Consider the following 27,263-nt stretch of genomic DNA (forward strand, 5'->3'; position numbering starts at 1 on the left):
ACACCATACAGAGCAGTGACAAGCCAAACCACCTACAGGCCTTTGTAGAGGCCTTGCTAGGCGACGCATCCAACCCTACACTTCCTCATTCCACGGCTGAGCTTTTCCATTATCCCCAATCTCTACCCCCATTTTCTCCTTCATCTAATGTGTGGTTTGAACCTCACCCTCTGCCTTCACTTTTCCCACCCACTGTCCTTCCTGAACCATGGAGTTTCCCTCACCCTGCACCTCCTCCTCCTCCCAGTGCCCCACATGAGCCACAGGTGGGTCAAATGCACATGTCAACATTACCGTTGCCTGACAACGTACTGGAGAACATGGTTCCAGTGGGAACAGTGAATGGAGAGGTGGTGTATGGTCTCCCACCCATGACCTTCCCCGCTGTTCTCTCCTCTGTTCCTGCTCCACCGAAACGGTCACATAAAAAACGTCAAAGGCAGCAGGACAACGAGCAGCCGTACGTTAAGAAGCCGCCAAACGCCTTCATGCTCTTCCTGAAGAAGCAAAGGTCAAACGTTGTTGCCGAGCTGAACCTCACTAACAACGCGGATATCAACACTGAGCTTGGACAGCGCTGGAGGTCAATGTCGCCGTTGGAAAAAGACCAGTACTTTAACGAGGCTGAGGAACTCAGGCGTCTCCATGAGCAGCAGTTCCCTCGCTGGTCAACCAGAGATAATTATGGGAAAAAGAGGAAGAGAGTCAGGAGGAATGGGCTCATGGTCCCCAAGGACCAGTGACATCATCAACAACTTCACCTGTAAAGGCAAGATAGACACATGAAATTCACACATTTTAAATTCCATGTGCCTTTGTATTTCTAATGCAGCAGCTCGGGCCAAAGCTTAATGGAACAAGTTTATTTCTTCTTCTTCTTCTTCATTCAACCCCCCCCTGAGGATTTTAACGGAATAAACCAGTTGTACTGCTCTTCTGGCCTCTGGAAGTTTTGTATTGCCTTTGTTACGCATTTTCTATTGTGTGTGTAGTGAATTAATCAGACCTCGACGGAGAGTCGTGTTCTGGCATGCATGTTTTTTCTGCCCTTTGTTTACAGTCTCCTTCCCTGGTGTCATGTCATCACGTCAGGGCACAAATTCATGGCTGTGTTATCACCTAATCTGGCAAATAATGAATGAAAAGATGACATCGTCTATCCTCTGCTTTACTCAGGACAGTCTATTGAGAACAAAACCAACTCCTGCTGCAAAGCCTCTTGATTTGTGATGTTTTCCTCTGGAAAAACTGATGTTATTGATCAAGTGAAGTGAGTACACTCTTAGAAATAAAAGTGCTAAGTAGAACCATATAAGGTTCTTCGGCTTGTCCTCATATGAGAACCCTTTTTGGCTCCAGGTAGAACCTTTTTATAAAGGTTCCACCTCGAACCCTTTTGGAGAGTTCCACCAAAAACCCTTTATTCAGGAAAGGGGTTTTAAAGGGTTCTCTGGATCAAAATGGTTCTTACTGGAACCATTAGTGTTACCAAGAACCCTTGAAAAACCCCTTCCTCTCAAACTGAGTTCTTCCCTGGTGGCTAACCAATATGTCTGTCCTCTTCCTTGGCTTCACTTTTCAAGTCAAAAGACTACGTCCATTTTTGTAGTCCTTGGACATTAGACGGGGACAATTAGAACAACAATAATAATTGATTATCACAGTCACACCAGTCTGATATAATGATGCAATAATGTGTTTGACTTTATTGAACATTTCCTTTGAAGTTGGCTTTTTTATTTTGCTAAGATGAGAAAATGGGTGAAAAAATGGGAAAAAAATAAAATAAAATGTCTCATTTTTCCTGCTTCTTAAATGTGAATATTTACTGGTTTTACCGCATTTTATTGATCATGTAATAAAGAAAGTAGACAGATTAATCACCCTATATGGAATGAACTGTTATTTGTATTTGCCGTATCAATAATGTTGATGCAATTGTTGAACACAAGATCAAAGACGGTGAAAGTGAATCCCTTTGCTATATGAGTCATAAAGGACTTGTTCCATAAAGGACTGTGTCTGCCCAATGGGCAGTAAAGGCAATTAATTAAAGGCTTTGGAGGGCAACATTGGACCTGCTGGAAATTATTAGAAGAGTAAGAAAAAAAAATTACTTTGAACTTAGAACTTTGTGATTAAGAACTTCGGACTGCGGAGGGCAGCATTATATCTGACAGAAATAACTAGAGGAAGAAGGCAATGAGACAACATTATGGCTAAAACACCCAGGACAACAATAAGGAAATGGTAAAGAAGAGGAGAAACAACACAGAATATACCCTTGAAGGATAAACAAGAACAAGCAAAGAAAAAGGAAGCTGGTTCTTCATGACCATAGACCTCATGACTCAACGCGAGTCCAACAAAAACCCCATGAAGACTGCAGGGGGCGACCTTCTCCAAGTGTTGCTGATAAACACTCCTGAATCTCACCCTGCACCGGCTGAGCAACTGTTTTATCTCCAACCTCTACCACTACCTCCTCCTACTACTTACTTGTGGTTTGTACCTCACCCGTTACCTTCACTTTTTCCTCCCACTGTCCAACCTGAACCATGGAGTTACCCACAGCCTGCACCTCCTCCCCCACCTGAGCCACAGACTGAACACCTATATGTGCCGACGTTGACTGACAACAAAATTGAGAATATGGTTCCAGTGGGAACACTTAATGGAGAGATGGTGTATGGCCTTCCTCCAGTAGCCCCTGCTGCTCCTCCACAGAAACGTTCCCCCAGAAAACCGGGCAGGCAGCAGGACGACAAGCAGCCTTACATCAAGAAGCCACCGAACGCCTTCATACTCTTCCTGAAGGAGCAAAGGTCAACTGTCGTTGCTGGTCTCAATACGACGAACAATGCGGAAGTCAACACCGAACTCGGACAGCGGTGGACGTCAATGTCGATGTTGGAAAAAGAGAGATACTTCCGTGAGGCTGAGAACCTGAAGCGTCTCCATGAGAAGCAGTTCCCCGAATGGTCCACCAGAGACAATTATGGTAAAAAGAGGAAGAGGATCAGGAGGAAGGATCCCAAGCCCTTCAAGGACAAGGGACACCCAGGAGTGCCCCTCCCCGTGACAAGTGCTATTATAAGACTGCTCAACCAAATCGAGGACCCACAACCCTTGGAATGAAGTAACGAATACAAGTCTTTCATAAAAGAAATAAGTAAATAATTCAAAGCAGCATGTGAGGGTAAAGGTAAGACATGAAGAGAAAATACAACACACCCCAGGAAACATGAAGAGCAGGGATATGAAAATCAAGAAACATAAGCTACATTCAGATTACAAGCCACATTTTGCAAATCTGTGTTCAGTATGTGAACATTTTCCAATGTGAGCGGGCAACTAGACTAGAGGTATGGACTGACCTATTCACCGGACAGTTTGTATTCTAAAGCTGCATCAGGAAAGCAGCATGGTTATATAGCTTGGTTCATTCAGTGCCATGCACACACACTGCAACCGGCAACCGGTTGATTTTGTGCCGGAACAAAGTGCGATTGCTGTGTTTCTCCTGCACTCCCAAAGACCTTCTACGCATGTAGCAGCATCAACCATCATTTTTTGGAGTGGTCTGCTGGGGCAGTGCCATCTCCACAGCAATGGACAACCCGTTTTCCCCGTCCAGGGCAACATCACAGGAATGGGCATTTCCTTCAGTGACAGACTGAAATGTCCTGCTGTTACGACTGTACAATAAGCACTGCATGTGCATTATAACCACTGTTATTTACATTTACAAGTGCAATGTCTCATCTGCAATCCATGACAATGTTTCCCTGAATTTATAATCTTTACCATGACTGTCTTTGCTGATGTAATAATGTGATTTCCTTGTTGTGGGACTAATAAAGGATTATCTTCCTATGGCATGTTTGCAGAAAATGATTTAAAGCAGAACTATGCAGGATTTTTTACGCTAATGTAGCAGCTTCAGAGTCATGATGACTGTTAAATGTCTTGGTGAGGGAAGATTAGGAGCCTTGCAAGATCAGGAGGTCTCATTAACTGCACTACACACACCCCCACACACAGAAAGGTGCTGTGCTAATCTCAGCTGATATAGGGCAATAGTAGGCAGGGTACACCCTGGACAGGTAGCCAGTCCATTGCCAGGCCACAGAGAGAAAAACAACCATTCACTCTCACACCAACAGTCAATTTAGTGTCCAATTTACCTAGAACCTGGAAAAAAAAAACCCACCCACACACATGGGGAGAACATGCAAACTCCATGCAGAAAGGCCCTTGCTTCAACCAAGTCGTGAACTCAGGTCTTCATGCTGCAAAGGCAAGAGAGCAAAGACCACATGGCCCAACCCTAACACTTATGTTCACGTGGACAAGGCCTAACACACTTATGTTGAATCTAAGAAAAGAGGTGAATCACATGTGCGGAGGAGGAGACGATCCCCAAGGCAGCAACTACACGACAAGACACATAAGGACAGAGTAATAGTCAACCAAGGCTGATAAATGAAAAATGAACAAGTGAAAAAAACGTCAAAATCAAAGACAGAATAAAAACTCAAAAATGAGAAGTCATACAGAAGGTTAAGTACAAAGACATCCATCTTATAAAATATACACATTTCTGCTTTATCTGCACATGAACACACACACTGGTGTGTGAGAACAACCTGAACCTCAACAGACATCACTGTGGAGTAACGAGGCCCCATAGACGTCACCTGGTCAAGATGAGGAGGCTCCTGAGGAAATTTGGCACCAAAGACTTCAACAACTTTGTTTTCACAAATCTCTGAAAAACAACACCCGAAGTGACACAAATATGAATTCCGTTCATGTTTACATAAAACCCTTCAGTGTCTTTATTTTATTTATTCGACAAGCACAGAATCATGTTTGTCACACCTCATCATTCTTTACATTTGAAAGTAGATACGATAGTCAGTATACCAGTTTTAATTACATTTTTTTTCCTAAATTCAATACATTTAACAAAGAAAGAAAAATAAACACACAACTGCAAATGTGAGAAAAGAAAGCAAGTTAGTTTTTAATGTGAAGCCACCGACGTGTCACTGGTGTCACGTTTCTTTCCCTGCTTTTCTTTTTTCCTAGTATTTTTCAGTCAACTCGCATGTTTATCACTGCTTTCCTCTTAAACTGCCATAGGCATTTTCTTTTTTTGTTGTTTGACGCACAGGTGCGTGGCACTGGTGATGTTGTAAACAGCTTAAAATCAGAGACAGGTGATGTGGGGGGCGTGGGGTCTTATGGGCGGTGGCGTCAGCTGGCTGTCTGACGAAACATGGTGGCTGTTGTAGTTTTCAAAGATGGAGGCACCAGTCCTGCTTTGGTCACCGTAGGGCATCACAGCAGACAGAGACAGTCCAAAACTTAAATGAATGAATGAACCGGTTTCGTTTGGGTTTTTCGTTTCATGATTTCAACCTGGATCTGCCGGGTCAGTCACACACAGGTGAGTGTTTGTGTGGAGGAAGCCAATGGCTCGACTCCTCTGTCTATGCGACGTAGCTGTACTCGTCTGCCGACGTCTGGCTTCGCTCGATGTACTGCTTGTCGATGAGCACCTCGATGCACTTCTTGATCATGCTGATACTGGGGTTGAATCTGGCTTTGGATTGATTGATGACCTGCACATCGGGACAAGTGAGAAACAACGCACAACAGTTACGATTAATCAAGAAAACGGCGCCGCAAGAATGCTGCGACACATACCAGCTGCAGAATTGTTTAAATTATCTTTAAGCATGCCATCCTTAGGTATGGGATGTATGGACTCCTCTTTTTGAAACAGGGGAACAAGTCGTCTTTGACAATTGTCAAGTTAGTTGTGCTCGGAGCCACCAAGTACCTCCGCTCTGCACAGTTGTTGCGGGTGGAGCGGAGACACGTGGTCAGGCCCTATCCGACGCCAGGTGTTGAGAAAATCCAACAAAATTTTTCATTGTCCCTCAAAGATTCCTACATAAATTCCTACAGTAGTAGTGACAATGAATGCAGAACTCAGCGTCGCCTGGTTTCATAGCACTGATATGTTTTTTTGTCATGTATGACCCATGAACAGTGCGTTTTACAAATGTTTACATGCATTTACAAATATTATTTGTCCCATTTCAAAGAGAAACGCATGCTGTTGCTAATATTGTGCACCTTTTTGATTGTATGTACTTGAGTTAAACCAGGGTCAAATATGACACTCGATTTAAAATTTTAAAAGGGAAACAATAGTTACAGCTCATACTATGCACTTATTTGTTTTTATGCACTCTCAGACTGTGAAGGATTGTTCTTATTTCAAAGTGGGTAATTACCCCAGATTCTGTTGAGGTATTGTCCTTTCATTATTTTTCTTTTTTACATTTTACATAGATTTGTGCTGGTTTTAACATCACCTGCTGTTTACTGGCTGCAGAAAAACTAAGTTTCTCAGTTATGAAAATGCAGCACAACTGGATTTGTAATTGTAATAGGTCTGCTGTGACTACCTGAGTTTTCTGCTCAGGTAGTGGAGCAAATTGCAATTACTACACACTTCTTCAGCTAAGCCCATATTAGCATAGGTGGTGCAGCAGTGAAAAGGGTCCCCCCACAAACAGTTTTTTTTGCTGTGCCACGTTCCAGTTTTTATATACTGGTCTTGCGATATACAGAATATTCATGTCATGTCATTTAAAAAATAAATAAATAAATACCATTTAAGTCTATTCATATTTAGGAGGGTTTATAGGAAGAGACTTGATATTCTAACCACAAGTAGATTTGTGTACTGTATGTGTTAGTGCCCCACTAAATTCATGGCTTCAAGTTTTTGAGTGTGTTTTTTTTATATTTAATTAAAAAAAGCTCCCTGATTTTTAGCCTCTTAGATGTGAATATTTGTGACATCACAACCGGTTGCCACTTGTTCAGACTTGGTTTTGGGGTTAGATGTGGGTTAAGGTTAGGGTGAAGGGGTGATGGAATGGATAATGTCTCTAAATGTCCTCACAACTACAGGGAGATAAGTGTGTGTCGCTGACATGGAGGTCATAATTACTCCACTGTAAACCTGCTAGAACATGGTTTCGGTGGTAGAGAACATTATTCATCATAGCTCCACCCCCCTGTCACAGCAGTATTATTACTTCATCACCAGATAATTCACCTCTCACACAAACACTACTGGATTTCCTCCGTTTACCAATTGTCCTCCACCGACACTTTCTGATCGCCGGTTACTTTATACCTCTATTGAAAGTGAACATTTTTTTAGCCAACCTCTTTTACTTCTCAGACTCCAAACAACCCTCCATTACAAACTTCTCATATTACCAGATTTCCTGTAAATCCCTTTGACCAGACTTTTTGAGTGGCATGTACATTCAGTACATGGTACTCTCCTGCTCGCCTCCACCAGCCCCTCAGATTATCAAAATAATGAAGTGGATAAATGAAAGATGTTTGCCACTCACCTCCTGGATGAGAGCGTTGTGTCGGAGCACCTTGCGAGCCTTCATGATTCTCACTATAGCAGCTTGTAAATACATTTTGCGGTCCTCGTCTACTGCACTCCTCGTCTGCTCCATTTCCTAAGTGTCGGGAAGACGTGTAAACAAATGTCAATGTAGCCGTCAAACAACAGGGTAACAATGAACCCAGAGAAAGGACTGAGAAGGACTGATATCTATCTGTTCATCTCACCTGTGGTGTGTCTTTCTGCATTGATGTTGTGATCTTGAACTTTGTCCTTTTACTGGTGAAACTCATATTTAGCGAAAACGTGGACTCTGCTTCAATCTCCTCCTGTTTGAGACCACATGTTTATATTAGGGCTGAATCAGTGAACTAATCAATGTTTTCTTTTTGTAATTAAGATTAAACAAACTATTTTGCTCATTTACTTATCAATTTACATACATCTTTTAAAAATAATTTACGTAATTTTAGCTGACACATTAGTAAACCACTGTAAACCTCCCAAAAACTGATGGAAAAACACCATGTCAAAAGAGCTTCTGCTTCGTTCCATTTGGAGTTGGAACTCAGATTTCGAACATGGAAACCTCATGTGCTCCAAATTAGGATTCCAAGATGGTTGCCATCATACAATCACTGATACTTTTACCGTTAATATCACTTCTGCTGTATTTGTTTCAAAGTAAATCTGACGTACACGCAGTACTGTTTAATTTTGAACCGTATACATGTTGGTATGCTGTCGAGTAGAGCATTGTGAACGCGGTGAACTCTGGGGTTCCGATGTGAATGAACACAGGATTCTTTTAGACTCAGGTGTGAGAAGTACACGTTGTACACGAAAGGACAGACCTTTTGCGAGTCATGGTTGAGCATTTTGACGTCCAGCAGGGACTTGATGGTCTTCTGAAGCTCCTTTTCGTTCATCTGTGTGCCGTCCTGCAGCTCCTTGTGCGTCACCGTTTGGCTGTTGTTGAAGGCCAGCAGCACAGCCATCTGGTAGGTGGTCACCATGGCGACATACGGCTTGGACAGGTAGTTCATTTTCACCTCACCTGGCGGTGGCAACAAGAGAAGGATTCAAATTTGAATTTCGAGCTCAACAGTCTCTCAGATTTGTTTGAAATATAAATAAACAGAAAAGACCAAATTTTAAACAAGTGATTTTGTGTGTATGAATTTGTTACCTCTTTAGAACCTTTTCTAGCATAAACATCGGCATATACCATTTAACACAAATCCCAATTGTATCTTGTCCCAATCTGAATTGGTTAAAGTGACACTTTTTGTGTCACTTTAACACTGTAAACTTTACTGTGTAGATTAAGACAGCAGTGAATAATCACATCATCCCTTTGAGGTGTAACAGTTGATGTTCCATGATCTCTTATTTTATTTTACCAATAAATCTTCCATTCACAAGCATCTAGAGCTAAAATGGGTTAGGAGTGTGTGTGTTGTGTGTGTTTGTGTCTTACCCGTGCAGAGATAGTGCAGCCAAGTCAATTTCCTCCCACTGAAGTGCTGATTATAGAACAACTCAAACTGTAAGAGAAGGAGGTACACGTTACAATGTCACCCTCTATAATCGACATGAACCTCTGTCGCTGTCACGAGAGATCACTCACCATCTGCACACTCTTTTCTAGTTCTTGGGGGATGGCAAACGTGGAGGAGGGGACGTGTGTGAGAGGCCAGGCTCCAGCCTGTAAACATTAGTATATATACACATCATTACACATTTGTAATGAACAAATATGCAGTACAATACCATGCTGTGACAGGTGGAATTCAAAGTGTCTGATGGGTGAAAACAGTGACATGCTTTAATAAAAAAAAAATAAAAGCCATGTTGAAATCAATCGGTATCTGTGTAAAAAGAAAATCAGATCTAAGCCACTACAGTGTGAAAATAGAGCCGAGAGAGCAGAGATTATAGACTAACTGATGTGTGTTTTTGGATGTCTGTATCATTCATAACGGGATCTTTCTGTCTGCTGGCAACAGTTTCTCCATCCTATACCCGGACAATTACCTGTAATACGTAGATCTGGAAGCTTATGCCAAGGTCCACCACTGTCTCCTGCGTCTTGATGAAATTGTTGAACTTGTTGTTGAGGTCTGCACTTACACTCATGTCTGTGTACATTCTGTGGAGTTTGCTCGTGAACTCGTAGCCGCACGCTTGCTGTCGGATTAGGAACAATGAGCGGGAATGTGGAGGAGAATAAAAGGGAAAGCAGGAAGAACAGAGTGAGAAGAATGGGGAATTGTATGAGTGTGTCCCATGTGGCCAAACGGTAGATCACAGGATAAGAGACAAAATCACACCTGCATTGTGGAGAAGCTAAAATCACACTATTCCCTTTTGTTTATAAACCGATAACTTCTGCTCCAAATATGTCTGCCATCCAATGATGCAGTTAGCACAAATACTTTTGTGATTGGTTCTTGTCAGCCAAAACTCATTAGTAATAGCTTTCAAAATAAAAGTGCCTTCATTTCAATTCATTGTCAGTCTTACAACAGAAAATTGCAGATTGTTACAGTCAGATTCTGTCTGATAACAAACTGAAATGCTCATGTGGACGCAGATTCTTTTGATCAAAATTCAAAACATAGTAGTGTGGATGTTGCTTAACTTTTGTTTCAGGGTGAATGCATAATCAGGCCCACCACATGTCTTATTTTATAATGTGTAGTTTGGATTTACCTTAAGTTTGTTGATCATGGCTTCTTCTGAGTCCATTGACAATGATAAACCATGTATTAACCGCTTCGCTAGCATTCTGGCATAAAACTGTGGGGAGAAAAAAACAAAGTGATTTATGCAGTGATGTGAAATCTTATTCTAAAGCTGAATACTGACAAACTGAAAATGACAATGCTAACACTTCTTGAACTAGTTTAAGCTCCAAACTGTTTCTCTTTAGATTAAAGTTTGTTTTTGACATTTTAAGCCCAGAAGCCTTTTTGTTACCTTTTGAAAGATGTCCTTGTCATCTATGTACTTGAACACTGTGATGAAACTGGTCAGTTTGTCCTCCACCTCGTTCTCCGTCATTCCCTTTGCAGATTTCTTCAGAAGATTGTCACAGTATTTTGCCAGCTGGAGAGAGACACCAGGAGGGACATGACCAGGTCAAGGCACTGTGTGTTACAGTGTGTGTGTGTGTGTGTGTGTGTGTGTGTGTGTGTGCGCACTCACGAGTTCAGGGGTTTTACAGATGGACTTGGGCTCTCTAAAGTTCACCACAGATGTCAAAGCCTTGAGAATGAGAGAAATCAAGTAAACATACATAAAATATTTACAGACAAAGCAAACACCACTAACATGTGAACCTATTCATACTTTGTAAATACTGAGGATGACAATCGAGCAATTACACACTATATGCTTTCTGAAAAGGGAGCTTAACAAACAACCTCACAAATAACATCTATTGACTGTTATGAGTATGTTGTTCAATACCTTATCGAGTGCACTCATGAAGTGCAGATCTCCATTTAAAACTGTGTTAATGAGCTGAACAAATTTACTGTGAACCTCCAGCACTGACTCCACAAAAAGGGTTGGCATCTGGAGAAGAGGAGGAGAGAAACAAAGTGGTTACACAGCTACATCAAAATCACTTTAAAGTTGAAGCAGTGAACCAACAAAAACAACTACCACAACAATATATTTTCAAGATTATGGAAATGCACATTTTTGCACTTGTATGCAGACACTGCTGCAGTACGTACATTTTCCAAAGAAAGGTTACTGGTGCCACGGATGCCCTCATTGTGGATATGAACCTGCAGCTCCTGGATCATGTGAGGCAGTCCGTTGGACACGGCCCGCAGTAGGGTGTACATGTTGGCCATGTCTGGACAAAACAACAAAAGCAAGCCACATGGGTTACATCACAGATTTGTGCACAATGGGATTGAATATAGAAAATTGCATTCATGCAAAAACAGATATTTGAATAAAAATAATAAAGAAAAAGGGCAGTGGGAGGCAGACCTTCTCTCTTCTCCTGTCGAATAATGCTCTGGCACTCCCCGTGCAAGAACTGCAGATGATCTGCCACCATCCTCTGCTGGCATTCATGGATGACTTTGGCGTAGGAGCTGGGGTGCAGGTACTTCCGACATCGCACTTCTTCATCTTTCAATCGCCCTAAAACCTGAAGAATGAAACAGAGCATCATGAGCAGGTACTATTTTGTAGTGGAAGACCAACCTTGCCGTGTCGTGCCATGCGAGCTGGGACCATAGGTGGAAAAGGGGCTTAATTGAGTGATACACTACTTTGTTTGGCGCCAAGATACAAACAAACTCACACACAGAGTTAGTCATAAACTCCAATCATACATGACAGTCAAACCGTATTTACCTAACCCTAAAGGCACTTACATGGCACTTAGACCATACTTTGTTAATTTCAAATTGTACATTCTATGAGTAACCTTTTATCATTTATCCCACCTTCTCCATATACTGTGAGCAGTTGGATTCTTGCAGTAGATTGGAGGCCTCCTGTTTGTAGTACTCCCCTGTTTTAATCAGAAATGGCCCTTCAAAGACTTCCTGATAAAACTGTAAGACAAAAAGACAATGTAGAAAACACAGGATTTAGTATGTGTGGATAAAATACTGTGGATGTTTACTATAAAGCACATCTTGTTGCCAGTGTATTAACCTTCACTGTTAGCATTAACGTTGTAGTGTGCAACTTTTAAATATACGCAAGCATACATTAAATTCAAGCCACTGTCATACGAGTTCACTCAATACTGCTTAAGCCCTCAGCTCCACACGCCTCCTTCTGTTTTTCTTAGTATAGTGGTGGTTAGATCTTGTGTTGCCCAGTGACATGATTCCTGTCATACACACAAGAACTGATTTATTTTGTGTCAAGACAAACAGAGGCCACGGCAACATTGACCTGGCAAATAGAAAACCCAAAAAAGTCCAGAAAAATTTCAGAAGTGAATTAGAATTGCTCAAAAACAAAAAACGTCATTTAGCAGTTTGATAGGATAAATGCGTCTTGTCCCCGCCCACCCCTGCACTGCTGGTGTATGCACTCAATCGCTCCCCCAGAGCGATTGAGTGCAGAGGCAGAGTAATAACACCACCACCACCACAAAAATCACCAAAGGTCACGCACTGCGGCTTTAAGATAGCTCCACAAAGAACAGGGAATATGGTCGCAATGTGAGAAGGCAGAATCGCGTTACGCCCTTTCTAACTCCCAGTTATTTTTCCAGTCAGCCACATGATATGAGCTGTTAGTGCTACCAAACTTATTTTTATTAGGGGTGTCAAATTATCGCGTTAATTGTGATTAATTAATTACAGTCATCATAAACGTGTTATGTTTTTTAATCGCGTTAACCCCTTCTTCACTGATGTCCCCGCTACCGGAGGCAGCGTCAGACGCATCGAAACAAAAGCGTCATAAAACCATGTCTAACTTTAACAAACACATACATGCTGCATACTCACAGAGAGGTCAGAAACTCAGCTAAAAGCTCATATAAACCATTCTTAGGTTCACCAAACACAGTTAAAACACAGATGGATCAAACCCGCAGGAGCGAAAAAAACCCGTTACAGCTCACACATTGAAAAGCGGCACCGGAGCGTCAGCACGATTATGTAAACAGCGGAGAATTCACAGATTTGTATCACTCTACGAACAAGATTCACGGATCCAGCCCCAAAATAAGAGCAAAACAACAACTGGCTTTCAAGAAATACAAGCGCAAATGTTGTCTTTCCACTGGAACAAAAGTGCTTCTAATGAAGAACTACACTTCCCAGCATGCTTTGGGGACAAATCCCAGTCTGATTGATCATTACTTTGTATTTTTCAACAGTATTATTTTGTTACAGAAAAGAGAGAAATCTTTGGTTATTTATTTATTCATGTTAAAATCTGTTCACAGTATTCCAAAATATTGTTATTAAATGTTACATTAAGTTGCAATATAATTAAATGTTGTTTAAATAAAATGTTTTTGAAATTTAAAAAAAATTGTGGAATGTATTGAATCGTGGGTCAAAAATCGTGATTCGAATCGAATCGTAAGTTTGTGTATCGTTACAGCTCTAGAATGTGGTCACCAGTTCTCACCTTTAGTGGAAACTTCTTCTTGTACTGTTCAACATGAACAAAGGAGTTGATGACCCCATGGATGACCTTCTGGTTGGGGTTCTCACCACATCGATCACTGTAGGACACGAGAAGGCTGCTGTTAAGCATGAGTCTTTGAAACAGTTGCAGCACAATAGTGGGAACAATAGTTAAAGTACAGATTAAAATCAAGAATTGCATTAATTACGATAAAATAAAAGTTGATGTGAAACATATGAAAGATCCAAGTCCAAATACATACACATAACTGGGCTGAATGAGTCACTTATTTCTACAAATGCAGACAGAAGATTATACCATTTTTAGAAAAAGCATAAGTGGATTTTGGAAAATAACTCTTGTGGCTTAGCCTGAGTGAGAAACATACTTTTTGATTTCATACAGCAACATCCGGATCAGGACGGCCTGCATGGGCTCAATCATTAACTTCCTCCACATATCAAGTGCCAGCTGCAAAAACATATCAAACAATGTCATGTTGAAATTATGCAAACAGTCAAATTGCAGATCATTGAAATCATGAGCTCAGTTCTGTATCCAAAATCTAAATACCACAAATCTTTTGATCATGCTGTGCATGTGTGGAAGTCACTGTGTATGAGAGTTGATACTAGTGTGTCACTCAAGTCAAGTACCTCTCCAATCTCCATGAGAGGCTCATTCATGTCCACTCCCCCGTAGCCATACTGTAGGTCTGCTTCTGTTAGTTTGTTCTTCTTGATGAACTGGGTGTTGAGATATCTACACAAGAATAGGGAAATGGTTCAAACAGTAAATATCTACTTCAGTCGCTTGAAATGCACTTGCTGTTTCACTTTTGTTCAGACACTGTGACTCAAAACAAAACTAAACAATGACAAAAGACCTAGTTTGTTGATGTCAGGAGGCAGCATCAGATCATGGGGATTGTTTGGTTGTGCAGTGCAATTTACGCTTTAAGGGGAGAGCTAATGGAAGTTATAGCCGAGATGGGTAAAACAAATGACACCATTAAATGTTACCAAAATGAAATGGTCCATTAGCTTGAACAGAAATACAGACTTTGGAGGATTGAAAGAGTGTATGTGGCTAATGTACTGTAAGTACATGTTGTGGAAAAATTAGCATTTTGATGCCTGATGAGGAAATAAAGCTAAAATGTCGAATTAATTGTTGAAGCACTGTTTATTCTTTGCAAAGAGAGAGCCAGAATGAACAGGCACCAAGAAAGCTACATAGCGTATAGCATATTGCTTATCATAATGAAGAGCAGGTACCACGTAAACAGAGCACACAGAACACATTATTGTTTTGTAGGGAGGCAGAGATATGGGGCATTGAAAAGTTAAGATCTCAAACTGGGAGTAAATCAACTGGGCCCAGAGAAGTCCAAGCATCAAACAGAAAGTAAGTCAGGATCATGAGAATTAATAAATGAAGCAGTGTTAGAATAAATGTTATTATTCCATTACAGTACACTACTCTATAAAATGTACAACATTAATTTAGTCATTTTTAGATATGTTAACACAGAATGTTACATATTATCTCTATTAGTAATAATCATTATCATTGTTTTGGATTGATGAGATGATTATTTGCCTCCATTTATCACCTGAAACATTGTTTTAAAAGTTGCTTGCATTGGAAGGGTTGCGTGCCGGAAGACTTCACCTCACTGTTTTGGTTTTACAGATTACACATTTAAAGTGTAGCTGTGTCTCAGTGCTCTTATTAGGCCTGTATAGTCTATGGCACGACAATCCGATAAACACACTGTGTACATCCAGCCCAGTGCCAAACAGCAGACAAACAAAATAACAGTCGCAGACAAACAAAATAACAGTCACTGAGTATTAGAATGAGGAAGATTAATTTTACAGTAAAAGTAATTTGTGTTACTGAAGCAGCAATGTCGACATATGCTGAGAGTATTATTCCTGTGGTGTGCTTGAAACTTTTTTTTAAAGGAAGTGACACAGACTGATACTCACATTCTGATTGGCTGCCATTGCAATGTCAGTGCCACAATCAACATGCAACATAGATAAGAGTGACCAAAGATTTTCAGCAATCATGTTTCAGTCCAGCCTCTACAGGGCTCTTGAGTGTGACACCAGTGCACCTAACATTTCCCATATATTGATCAGTGTGTGGCACCAGAATCAGCACTGACCGTCTCAAATGGTTGTCTTTTACCCCCACAACGCAGTGTTGTGTTTCGTTCATACATCTTCATGCAGCTCTCTCCCTCACACACACACAGACGGGTGATATATATCAAACGATAATGCGAAGAAAGGTGTTCCTGGCATTTTTTCCCTACATTCACCATAATATGCATAAACACTACAAAACAGACCTGTTTGCCTGTTGCTCTAACCAGCGAAGCAATGTCACCACTTAATGTGTGTGTGTGTTGGTGTGTACACACATTGTTTGTGCTTCTAATGAAGAGAAACATTGACCTACACCTCATTCTTGTTTACAATTGTATAAATGTAAATGGGAAATGACAAAAAGTCAACCCTTAAAATTGTTGCGACGTATCAATATTTGAGTTTGGATATAAAATTGTGTGCCGGTACACCAATGCGACCAGTGCAAAAAGTTACATCTCGAGTCCTGCTCTATATGTTACACTGGATGCAAACATACACATGCAAAGAAGATAAGCAACGCTCTTCTATTTTAAGGACTAAACATCACTATGTTACCACTAAAGCCAAGAGTCTTACATTACCTTTTTCTCATGCAAACATAAAACACCCCAAGGGAATATTGATTTAGAATAAATCAGAATGCACCACACACCTGGTGATACTAAGCTTATAGCTAAATACTACCAAGCTAAATACTACCAAGTTAACAAAAGCTGGAGGCTGGAATACTACAGGTTGTAACTAAATAAGTACACTTAACCCTAATGTGCTGAGCCATGTTATACATAGCATTATATATAGTGGTGGTTACCAGTTGTTATTGTGATTAATCACTGTTCACACTGACCTAACTATGACACTGCCTGACATTCAATTGAATCTTTTGATGATTTTCCTGAAGCATTTCTAAGTTTTAAACCATGAATCCACGACATGACACGCTTACATTTCAAAAACAACTTTTCAATATTTTTTAAACCGTGAAAGTGAAATAAGTTATGCAAGTGATATTAAGTTTTCTGATGACCACTTAAAATATTGTTAGTCTTGTTGTTAATAAAAAATGTAATGAATGGTTAGTAAGCACTGAAATTAACCAGTTATAGGTATTCAAATTCATACAAAAAATTATTTCAATGTTATACTAAAATAAGGATTATAATTTTATTCTGGGATGACACATCAACAATCATTTATGGAAGCCCTCCATATATATTCTGTAGCCTTCAGGCAACTCTTAATTTTAAAAAATGTTTGTGATTCACTTCATAACCCAAATTAAGTTTTAGGATTTTGTCTATTAAAAATTATACTGAAATACAACAGTCAACTTGCTGTATTATATATAACACATCAGCATATTGAGCAGAATCAAAGGCAATAAGAGGCATGAAGGTTACCTGTACAAGCAGTCCATATAGTCAGCTCCTTTGCTGTACTCGTCCCAGTATCTGTGGTACATCACTAAAACCTGTTCCTCTGAATCCAGGACTTTCTAAAATAAAAGCAAAAATCACAGGAATTAGAAAAACACAGAATAATGATGAAAAGAAAAAAACAAGCCTCTGGTTACCTTTTGTGAGTGCTTACCTTATACAACTGGCGAACATGATTTTCAAGAAACACCTTGGTCTCTGTGTACAATCTTTCACCCAAAGGCTCTGGGTATGCAACGCACAGGGCATAAATGTCACTGTTGTCAGAGTTCAGGATATCATTACATGTAGAGAAGCACATAGTTAATAAAGGTGCGACATGCATGTAATACTGGATATAAACATTTGTGAATTACTTATGTGCACTGTAATTATTTGAAAGAAAAATGTATTGGTAAATTATATATCTAAATATAACTGGAAAAATCATTTGGTCAAATATACTGCATATTAAACTTAATGCAAGTAGGACACTTGTGTTGCTGTGTGACTTCCTGTCCACACTCATGAAGTGAAACTTTGCAGAATATGGAGCACATTAACACAGGATACGAGAAGCGATCATTCCAAGTGGCTCTCTCCACATAGTCTAGCATCACAACAGCCTTGATTGTCGTTAGTAGCTTGTTCCATGTCTCGTCGAAATCCACCACCCGTGGCTTTAAGGACATTTTATGTTTTTCCTTAATCTGGACAAAAAGAAACAAATACAAGAGTAAACAGCTGTTATAAATGTGTTGTTTTCTGAGTTTTTACAATGAATTTGTACATAGGACGGTAAGGGATGTGGCCAAAAAGGTTATCCCAATTAACACTGTCAAATCAATCAATATCAATATTTTTTTATTAATTTGAAAAAAACAACTTAATTCTTCATATATAGACAACTTCAAACACTTGAAAAAGTGTTTGTGCAACACAAAAACGTATATACTTACTAATATAAATATACACTGAATTTTGCTGTGATATTGCTATTCAATAAAATGATTGTTATTGTAAGCCAACCCCAATTTAACATCATGGGGATTTGAAAATAGCATTCATAACAGCTAACAGGACAAAAGGCGAAGTGAACATGTACATCAACAGATATTAGTGTCATGATATCAAACCTACTCCATGACAACTGCAATGGGTAGCAACAGATGACATACAGACTGTGCTCAAGTTTATGGAGGTAACAGAAGCGTTCATCAACACAGCACACGTAGGAAAACCACTATATACCAGCACTGTGCAATTTATCTGGGGAAACTGTTGCACATAACAGCAGGTCAGCTTTTATATGGATGTCAGAAGAGTCATCACCTACAAGTACAGAGAAACGAGGCCCTGCGTTGTTTCTCGTCATTCATACCACTTGATTTCACGTCAGAGAAAACACAGCAACACCATCACACACACTTTCCATGGCGAACCCCTTCACATATGCCGATATCCGTATTTAAAATTCAAGATACAATGCAACCAAACAAACAGCCTTCAAGCAGCCATGGGGCAGCAGCTAAGTTAAGGATACTAGCTTGCGGGATGCCAATCCCAAAATAGGATGGCTAGCTAACAGGCTAACTAGCTTCTAGCTAGCTAACGCTACTTCTTCCTGCTCAAGTCCCAGCAATTCTAAGGCATCAGCTAGCGGGAAGCTAACGATGGCTCAGCTACCGCTAGCAAATGGTCATCTTATTTTAATTTGCCCCACATTTGGACTGACAGCTCAGCAAAAGATGCTGCTGTGGTCAAACAAAGCAGGGCACTGAGGTCAAGTGTGAATGTTAAAATAATACATACCTCTGTAATGTATTTACTTGTTACAAAACTCAAGTTTCTCCGCTGTCACAGGGTTGATTTGACTCACTCACAGGTCTCCCCTACCTCCTGGATTATACCAATGTATGACATAGGGGTGTAGCCTGAACAAGATATATTAACGTTGAGGCATTTTGCTCCTTATTTTTCTTGAAATCTTTTAAAAAGTTTAAAAAAAAGAAGTTGATGTGATTTCTATACACACCGATAGTAATACGACAAAACGCACTCCGATTCAAGTCATAAGAACACCCACACAAAAGTGGTATCAACCAAAACTACGGAATCCTACGAGGTTGAGTGAGTGCATATTATTGATGTATTATTTATAACAACGTAATGATGATATATTCACAGACTTATTTATAATGAACTTGACACGGAGTTTTTGTTTTAACTTAATTTTTGGTTTCGTTTTTGTTACATCGCGCTGGGCTCACCAGTATCACTCCCCAGATACAGCAGAATATTTACAAAGGCGCTAGATGAATTAACCGTCTTTGATCGGGTTGGATCGCTAACGAGAAGGTGTTTTTTTTTTTAAATTATTATTATTTATTTAAAAACTAGCAGACATCAGATTTGCTCATCTACCTATTGATGTACTTCATCGTCATCTGTGATATTTCTTGTTTTGTTATATCACTTTAACAGAATAGCCAAAACAATGAAAAACATCTATAGGAAATAATATTTAACACTATATTCAATGTTACCACCACCATTACAAACATCCTCTTGTTTATTGATGTCCCTGGCTGGTCCATTATATCTCACAATCCCTGATGATTCATGCTCTCATTAAACATTTTGTGAAATATTTTGTACTGAGCATGTTATGTTACAAAAACACTTAATGCATTGCCATGCTCAAATTTAAGGTGGCAATGTTGTACTTGATAGATGACTTACCGTGGGCGGTTGAAAACACTGACTGTGCATTCTCACAAGATTATCCAATTTACTCCAATGTATTCAATAAAGTATTAAACTACTTCTTCTATGGGGTTTAACAACACCTTGCATTCACGATTGTGCTTTACTACCATCTTCCAAAATTAGAACACTCCTTTACACCAGTGTTGTCCTCTTCTCATCAGGCTCATCCTTCTTCTAATTCCTTAAGAACCACTTGGATCCTTTTCTCATCTCCGTATACTCCGACACATTTCAAAGTTATTATTAACTTATATACTGTAGATATAATAAAGACATTATGGCTTTGAAGTTACACATGAAGGCCCCCCCCCCCCAAAAAAAATGGCTCTGTCTTTTGATGTAAGAGTTAAAAGGCCAAATATGGGGAAGAAAAAACAGATAGAATCCAGAAATATTCAGGAATGAGGATGAGGAAATAAACAATGAGGTGGAGAATGAACTTCGAACTGTGATTAAGAACTTCAAACTGTGGAGGGCAGCATTACAGCTCTCAATGTACAGCCTGTCAGAAATTGGTATTATTAATAGAAGAAAGGCCCAATATACAAAACTATATAAAGTGGAGAATCCTCTATAGTCCATGCAATTCTGGCTGTTACAATGAACCAACCAAAGCCAGAGGGGCAACGTCAGTCCGTAATTACTGCACCTGTTGATCAGCAAAGCCACAGCCGGCAATGTATGTATAAAACATTATTGCTAGGACAGGTATAGATCTTCTATAATTGGTATACACTTTTGGTCCTGTGTCATGGGCCTGTGTCAAATTCAAAGGAGTAAACACTGACTAAACATGACTTTTTTTTCAATACATGCATTTGTGCCGTTTACTGGCTGTGGAAAAAAATGTCTGGCCCAGCTTAATTTCTTGGTTTGAAAATGTGGCACAATTGAGTTTGTAATTGAATAGCCCTGCTGAAGAAAATGACTCCTGATATAATAGATATTGGCCACTAGAGTGCAGACACACACCATAAAAGACTTATGACAGACTATGTGTAATGTCTTAAGCAAGTGACCAATCTCATATAGGGTTTTCAACAATGTATGTCATTAGTATAAACTAAGTACAGCATATATATTTTTATGTTGACTTTGCTTCCTTCATTTCTTAATTTTCACCCTCCCACAGTTGGGCTCCAACAGTTTGTCCCTGAGGGAGCCGGAGTATATATGACTCTACCCAACCAACAAGTACCACAGCCTCCACCAGGTACCTTTCAGTATGATATATTGTATGCAAACATTGTCAGGTAACATGCTTTTTCTATAATATGTGTTTACCCAGAAAACACAGTTCCAGCCAAGTGTTTAACAGTTTCTACATACAGTAGAGTTGGTCCTTTATTTGTTTGTGTATGCTGTGGATGTCTTCTTAGAGGTCTGGAAATGTATTGCATAAAAAATTGCCAGACCTCTTATTATGCACCTGTTCATCCTATGATGTTGGATTTTTTTTCCAGGTGGTCATTTTCAGTCCCTGCCTGGGCAGACATGGAACTGGTTGCCGCAGACACAGCAGTCAACACTAAACGTCCCTGTTTACATTGGAGACACGAGGGTCGGTCCACAAATCAATGGTAAGCCAACACTGTTGAGTTTTAAAATAGTTTTTCTAAATAGTGATTATTGGAAGCAAAGAGATATGAAAAGGACACTCTTTTAGTGTTTCTTATATCTCCATAAACATCAGATTAAATTATTCAGTCACATGAAGCTAAATTGACTGTGTAAGTTGATCGAAATCACCTTCTCCCACAGAAGATGCAGCAGGATTGATTTATTGACGTCATTTTGTGTATTCACTTCACATCACTTAATATAATCCTCACTTAAAATATGGCAATTATTGTGCCATGAACAGAACATGATAACAAATTCACCGGTTCGATTTTAGTACTTTTAATTGTAAATTAGTATTTTACAGTTTGGTATTGCACATTACATGTAAAGATTTACACTACACACACTACAAAAGTAGTTGAAAGACGACTCACTCTACCACTGAGCTGCCATTAAATAGGTTCTCCAACACACTTGGAGGGGAATGATGAGGTGAGGGATATTCAGCTGCAGCATACAACTTGCACTGATAAATGTTGCTCTTTTCAAGAGCTTCTTGAAGATAGACAGGTGGACGCCCCCTGTTATGGTTGCGCTTGGTAGGTCATTGCACCAGCATGAAAGAACAGCATGATAAATTCAAACAACGACAACATACAAGCTGCATCATTTTTAGCTATTCTGATGAAGAAATGTTGCATATCATCTACTCATACAGTTCAATGCACTGAGATGGTCACGTAATGTACCTATTTATTGTAAGAAAAAACTGGTACTTTAACCATTAATGATCCTGAGGTGATTTGAACACGCAGCCTTCTGATCTGGAGTCAGACGCGCTACCGTTGCGCCACAGGATCTGTTATAACATCTACTGAGCGTGCCACCAGCTTTGGATATAAGATGAATCCGCTGACAGATAATGTTTTGCACTGACAGTGTCCAAAATATGCAGTTTTACCATATGCTTTTTCAACATATAGATATATATATATTTTCATTTAAATGAAGTCCAAATATTGTGAGGCATATCCATTCTCGACAAGCGGCGTCTTTCACTGTTGTGCTCCAGTCTAGCTGAGGAACATTCCTCCCCAAAGACAAACATCAGAGCCTCTGACTCATAAGCTCTGTGAGCGAGTGAGTGAGTGAACCATACAGTTGACATCAGGAGGCCAGTGATGTCATGCTGATGTCAGTGCCTCCAATTGTAAAAATGCATTCACAGCCTCGCTGTTGGCTCTGGCAACAATTCAGTCAGAGAGGAGACTCTGAAGGAGGCTCACTGTCTCTGGGAAAAACATTGGAGTAGACACAGTATGGCTGTAACTGGGGATGAGACAGAAGAAGGTATGTTTGCTATCATCTGTTCCTCTTCTGGATCTTCTGAGTAATTTAAACGTTCTTATTCAGTTAAAATACTTAGGTTGTGATCATAATTAATGTATTAACTAGTGTGGATAAATTCTTACACTTTGTGGTTTGTTTGAATTAAAATATACTGATAATAGTGACTTTTAAGACAAAACTTATGTTTTTAAAGTTCAGGATTTGGTTGACCAACAGCTCCTCTAAGTAACATGTGGACAAAAAAAAGTAGCAAAGGATCAGTTTGAGTGTTTGTCTGTGAAATGCTTCAGCGCTCTGCCCACTCAGGGCACATAGCAGCAGTGGCTGATGTCACTGTTTGCCCTGGAACAGGCTCCAAGCAATGACATGTAGATGTGTATGAGCGAATAAGTGGTACGCTGACATCAGTGGCTGAACACACTGGGTTCATGAGCAGTCCCTTTATGTGTTTCCAGCATTCACAGAATTACTCACCAGTGTAGCTGACGGTGGGGGTGCAAGGACTTTTCACTGGCACTGAGCAAACTGCAAAGGAAAAGTAGATAAGGAGATTAGAACGTCTCTGACGCTGTGTGTGTGTCACAAATGTTCATATCCAAACATGCTGCTGATATAGTTTGAGAGAGAACTGTTTGTTCCAACAGTTATAAATAATTGTTATTATTCTCATTATTACTATCTATTTAACATACTGTACCTTCACTTGATACACTGTATTTTACAGCACAGCTTGCAAATTCAATAGTTATAGTAATAATAATAATAATAATAGATAATAATTTATTTATCGTTTATTCGTTTATAGAACTTTTTAAGGGTGCTTAAAGACTATTTACATACATTAAAGTTCCACTGTGTAAAATATAAAAAAGGTGTTCAACCATAATGTACCATCATTTTACAATAGCCCACAATGGAGAAACAAAGTATGTTTGGAGTTTGGATGCTAACTAAATGTAGTGACTCTATGTAGTGACAACACAAACACACACACACACGGAAAATGTAACTTCACCAATATATGTTGCTAAATTCTGCAATATACTGAAAGTGTCCAATATAAACTAGTGTGTTTTGTTATATTTAACATTTTCTATTTGGCCTGACATCTAAAGAACATTTTGTTTAATAACTATCAAATTACATTTCACAAAAATGATGACGTAATCTACTGAATCTCCAACTCCAACAACACATTATTATGCTAATAACATCAACCTAAAAAGTATGGATGGCATTGGGTTGGGGGTTAGGGTTATCCCTACCAGTTATGATCTATGAGACATTAACTAATACCAAAACTCAAAACATACTGTACAGTTTTCACCATATAGTCAGGAGATGTTGTCATAAAATGACATAATGCATGGAACAGAGGTTTACTGGAGGTCAATAACACATAAAGCTTATAATGATATATGGTCATATGGTATGAACGTCATCCTCATGACATGGCTATGAAGTCAGAAAATGACATGGTGCTGTGTAGGGAAGCATTCATTTTTGCAAAGACAGACAAAAGTGAAACAATGACATCATGATTACATGATGTCACCTCTAGGTCCACCTCCTGTGGACCTAACCCTCCAGTATCACTGTCTCCAATCAATCAGTCAATCTTTATTTATATAGCCCACAGTTTACAAAACATAGTTTGTCTCACGGGACTTCACAGGGTTGGTACTAGCCATACTAGTGTACATCATAGATGGTGTCACTAATCTTGTAGACCTTCTCTTTCTGTTTTGCTGCTGTCCTTCACCCTGACACTCATCTCCACCTTGTCTGCACTCTCTCCTTAACCTCTCTCTCCATTGCTTTGCATGGTTGACCCCAGTTTCTCTACCTCTAACCCTTACACCTTCACCATACCACCTGTCTTACTGTCATTCACACACAGGTATCTGTCATGCTTCTGCTAACCTTCATTTCTCTTCTCGCCAGTGCATGCTTCCACCTAGCCACGCTCTATTCCACCTCATCCCCTACTCTCACTACAGATTACAATATCACCTGCACACAACATGTGCATTATTATTATTATAATCAAATGAGAGTCATCCATTTTTTAAAAAAGCACCGGCAGTTATGAGTTCGACAGCACCTCGAATGGATAAAAACATGCCACAAATACTGCACCTGCTTCACATTATGAGGCAGAAACTTACGATGCAAAATAATGAGAACAACATTCTTTCTGGTTGGCAAAGACCATTATAGTTCCCTGATCCTCTTGGGAAAGGGAGTCCTCTGTTTGTTACCATTTGCAATCTCATCATTTGAGGAAACTAAGGCCTTTGCAGTTTGCAGTTTCCAGTAACAGCAATCTCTCACCAGGCATTTGTCCTTGAATTCTTTGAGCACTGTGGTTACTATCGTCGATATTGTCTCTTTTGACCTAAAGCAGAGGACACCACCAACTGGACTGGAATGTTTCTATATGACAGTGAACATGCACAGTCAAAATGACATAATTTTGTTATTCAATTAAAATGACACTTGGTGGACCATTCTTTCACACTGGGCCTTACTTCTGTCACCTGGTAGAGCAAATAAATAACTATTTTGGAACTAACTCACTCAGTCCTGTTGTCTAACTTGTTGTTGTGTGTCTCTCCAGCTCCTGGAGGAGGCTTCACTGCCTACCAGCTGCAAAAACCCAGCTCCAGTCTTCCACAGGGGGTGGCTGTCAATGCCACCGCACACAGCTCCAAGAAGTCCACAGTGGATGATGTACAAAAGAGAGAAGTTCGCTTGATGAAAAACAGGTAGAAAGGACCGCTCACACGACTACCCTTGACATGAGGTTGATGGATTAACTGTACTGATGTGAGCAGCAGACATTGATATTTGCTCAGTTAGATTTTAGTGTATACTTTTACTTGGGTTTTCCAAAATACGGTCAGCCCTTCTGGATTTTATATAAGGTAAAATACTCTAAAGACACCTTGACAAATACCAAATGCCACTGAACGATAATAATTACATGTCATAATAAGATCCACAAGCCTTACATTACTCAGCTGCAAAATTCTAATCCACCCAGAGCCTTAAACTGCTCATTCTTGGGTTCCCTGCTAATTATCTTATCATGAGCTTATGTTTTTCGAGTAAAGACTGCGTTGGCAGACTTGATCGGCTGTTTTCATACTTGTAAACATCATTGTATCACTACTTGATGTACCATGTACATCATGGTTTTGCCTTAGCTGTTCACGACCGAGTCATTACCCCTTTGGTTCATGACGTGATTTTCTACTGTATGTTATTTTACTTAAACCACAATGTTAAATGATTTTGTTTTTCCAGGATGGCTGCCCGGGAGTGTCGACGAAAGAAGAGAGAATATGTCAAATGCCTGGAAGATCGCTTGGGGGTGCTAGAAAATCAAAACAAGACTCTAATTGAGGAGCTCAGAGTCTTAAAAGACATGTGTCAGCAAAAAGTGGAATAAATAACTTCACAGCTAAAGCATGACAGCAAAATGTCAACAAACGGGTGGATATATGGACCGAGAATCATCCTTTTACAAGGCTCTGCCAACTCTTGTCTGTAGAGTAGTGAAAGTGTGACGTCACGACTCGACTCCTCGGCTGAACATGCCAAGAAGAATCCACACATTTTACACTGGAGCTTTAACTCTGTTTCAGTTTTAAATGAAACACTCCTGGATGAATTTCAAAACGCATGCATTACATATTTTGATTTTATTTCTATTTTTATTTCTTACTTGTTTCTCTTATTGAATGTTTTCCCATGTTGTCTTTTTTACCACAATGTATTTGTAGATTGTCAATATTTTTAAAATGTATTTGCCTCAATAAAGTTGTTGCTTGTGTGTGTTTGTCGTTTTCCCATGTATGAGTGTATCTTACATAGTAAGACAGACCAAAATGATGAAAGAAAGACAAAGCAATTCTATCACGAAATCAATTGACTTCCTTTTCTCTACTCTTAACTGTATTTGTCTTGAATTATTTATTGTGTCCCATGAGAGCCTGTCTTAATTATCTGTTTATTGCATATAGTAACCACCCAGTTGAACCAGAATCTTTTCCTTTACAGCGCTAATAGGGTTTTAAAAGTATGTATAAGCGTTGTTGGTGTTTCCCCAGTTTGGAAAAAATGTGTATATAGTTCTGTGATCAAGGAGCAGACAGTGTCTATGACACACATTGTCAGTGATGTTCCTGGAATCATCGGGTGTTTCTGGTCTTTCAACATCATACACCCTCCACCAGGTGACCCATCCGGGGTTGATCGGACCCCAGCTCATGCCTCCATGGCTCTCCTCTTTTGAGCCACAGCCTTCTTGAGGCCCTCGCTCCCGCTTTGGTGGTACACTGCGGATGTCCATCCTCTTTCTCTTTCCCTCGATGCCTAAAGTGCTTAAGGCTCTGGCCAAAGAAACGGCATAATGTT

At 39.8% G+C, this 27,263-nt stretch overlaps 2 protein-coding genes across 2 annotated transcripts; one reads left to right on the forward strand and one right to left on the reverse strand.

Annotated features, from left to right (window-relative positions):
* Nucleotides 1-4,913: 4,913 nt before the first annotated feature.
* cul2 (cullin 2) lies at nt 4,914-19,040 on the reverse strand. The gene is made up of 21 exons (XM_083901885.1): nt 18,972-19,040; nt 17,733-17,869; nt 17,335-17,437; nt 17,145-17,239; nt 14,239-14,344; nt 13,971-14,053; nt 13,583-13,679; nt 11,929-12,039; nt 11,465-11,627; nt 11,200-11,324; nt 10,928-11,035; nt 10,664-10,723; nt 10,436-10,564; nt 10,169-10,255; nt 9,491-9,643; nt 9,084-9,161; nt 8,934-9,000; nt 8,308-8,510; nt 7,681-7,782; nt 7,452-7,568; nt 4,914-5,630 (listed from the first exon to the last, which is right to left on the reverse strand). Exons 2-21 carry the CDS (start codon nt 17,849-17,851, stop codon nt 5,499-5,501), a joined length of 2,238 nt encoding a protein of 745 aa, XP_083758011.1. The 5' UTR covers nt 17,852-17,869; nt 18,972-19,040; the 3' UTR covers nt 4,914-5,498.
* A 1,488-nt stretch (nt 19,041-20,528) lies between these two features.
* Nucleotides 20,529-26,607, forward strand: LOC310937546 (uncharacterized protein; the record flags this gene model as incomplete). Its single annotated transcript, XM_083901829.1, has 6 exons — nt 20,529-20,607; nt 21,061-21,181; nt 21,392-21,508; nt 22,720-22,841; nt 25,462-25,609; nt 26,151-26,607. 6 exons carry the CDS (start codon nt 20,529-20,531, stop codon nt 26,293-26,295), a joined length of 732 nt encoding a protein of 243 aa, XP_083757955.1. The 3' UTR covers nt 26,296-26,607.
* Between the last annotated feature and the right edge of the window lie 656 nt (nt 26,608-27,263).

Source organism: Microchirus variegatus, assembly GCF_963457635.1.
Source record: "Microchirus variegatus genome assembly, chromosome: 15".
Classification (NCBI taxonomy): domain Eukaryota; kingdom Metazoa; phylum Chordata; class Actinopteri; order Pleuronectiformes; family Soleidae; genus Microchirus; species Microchirus variegatus.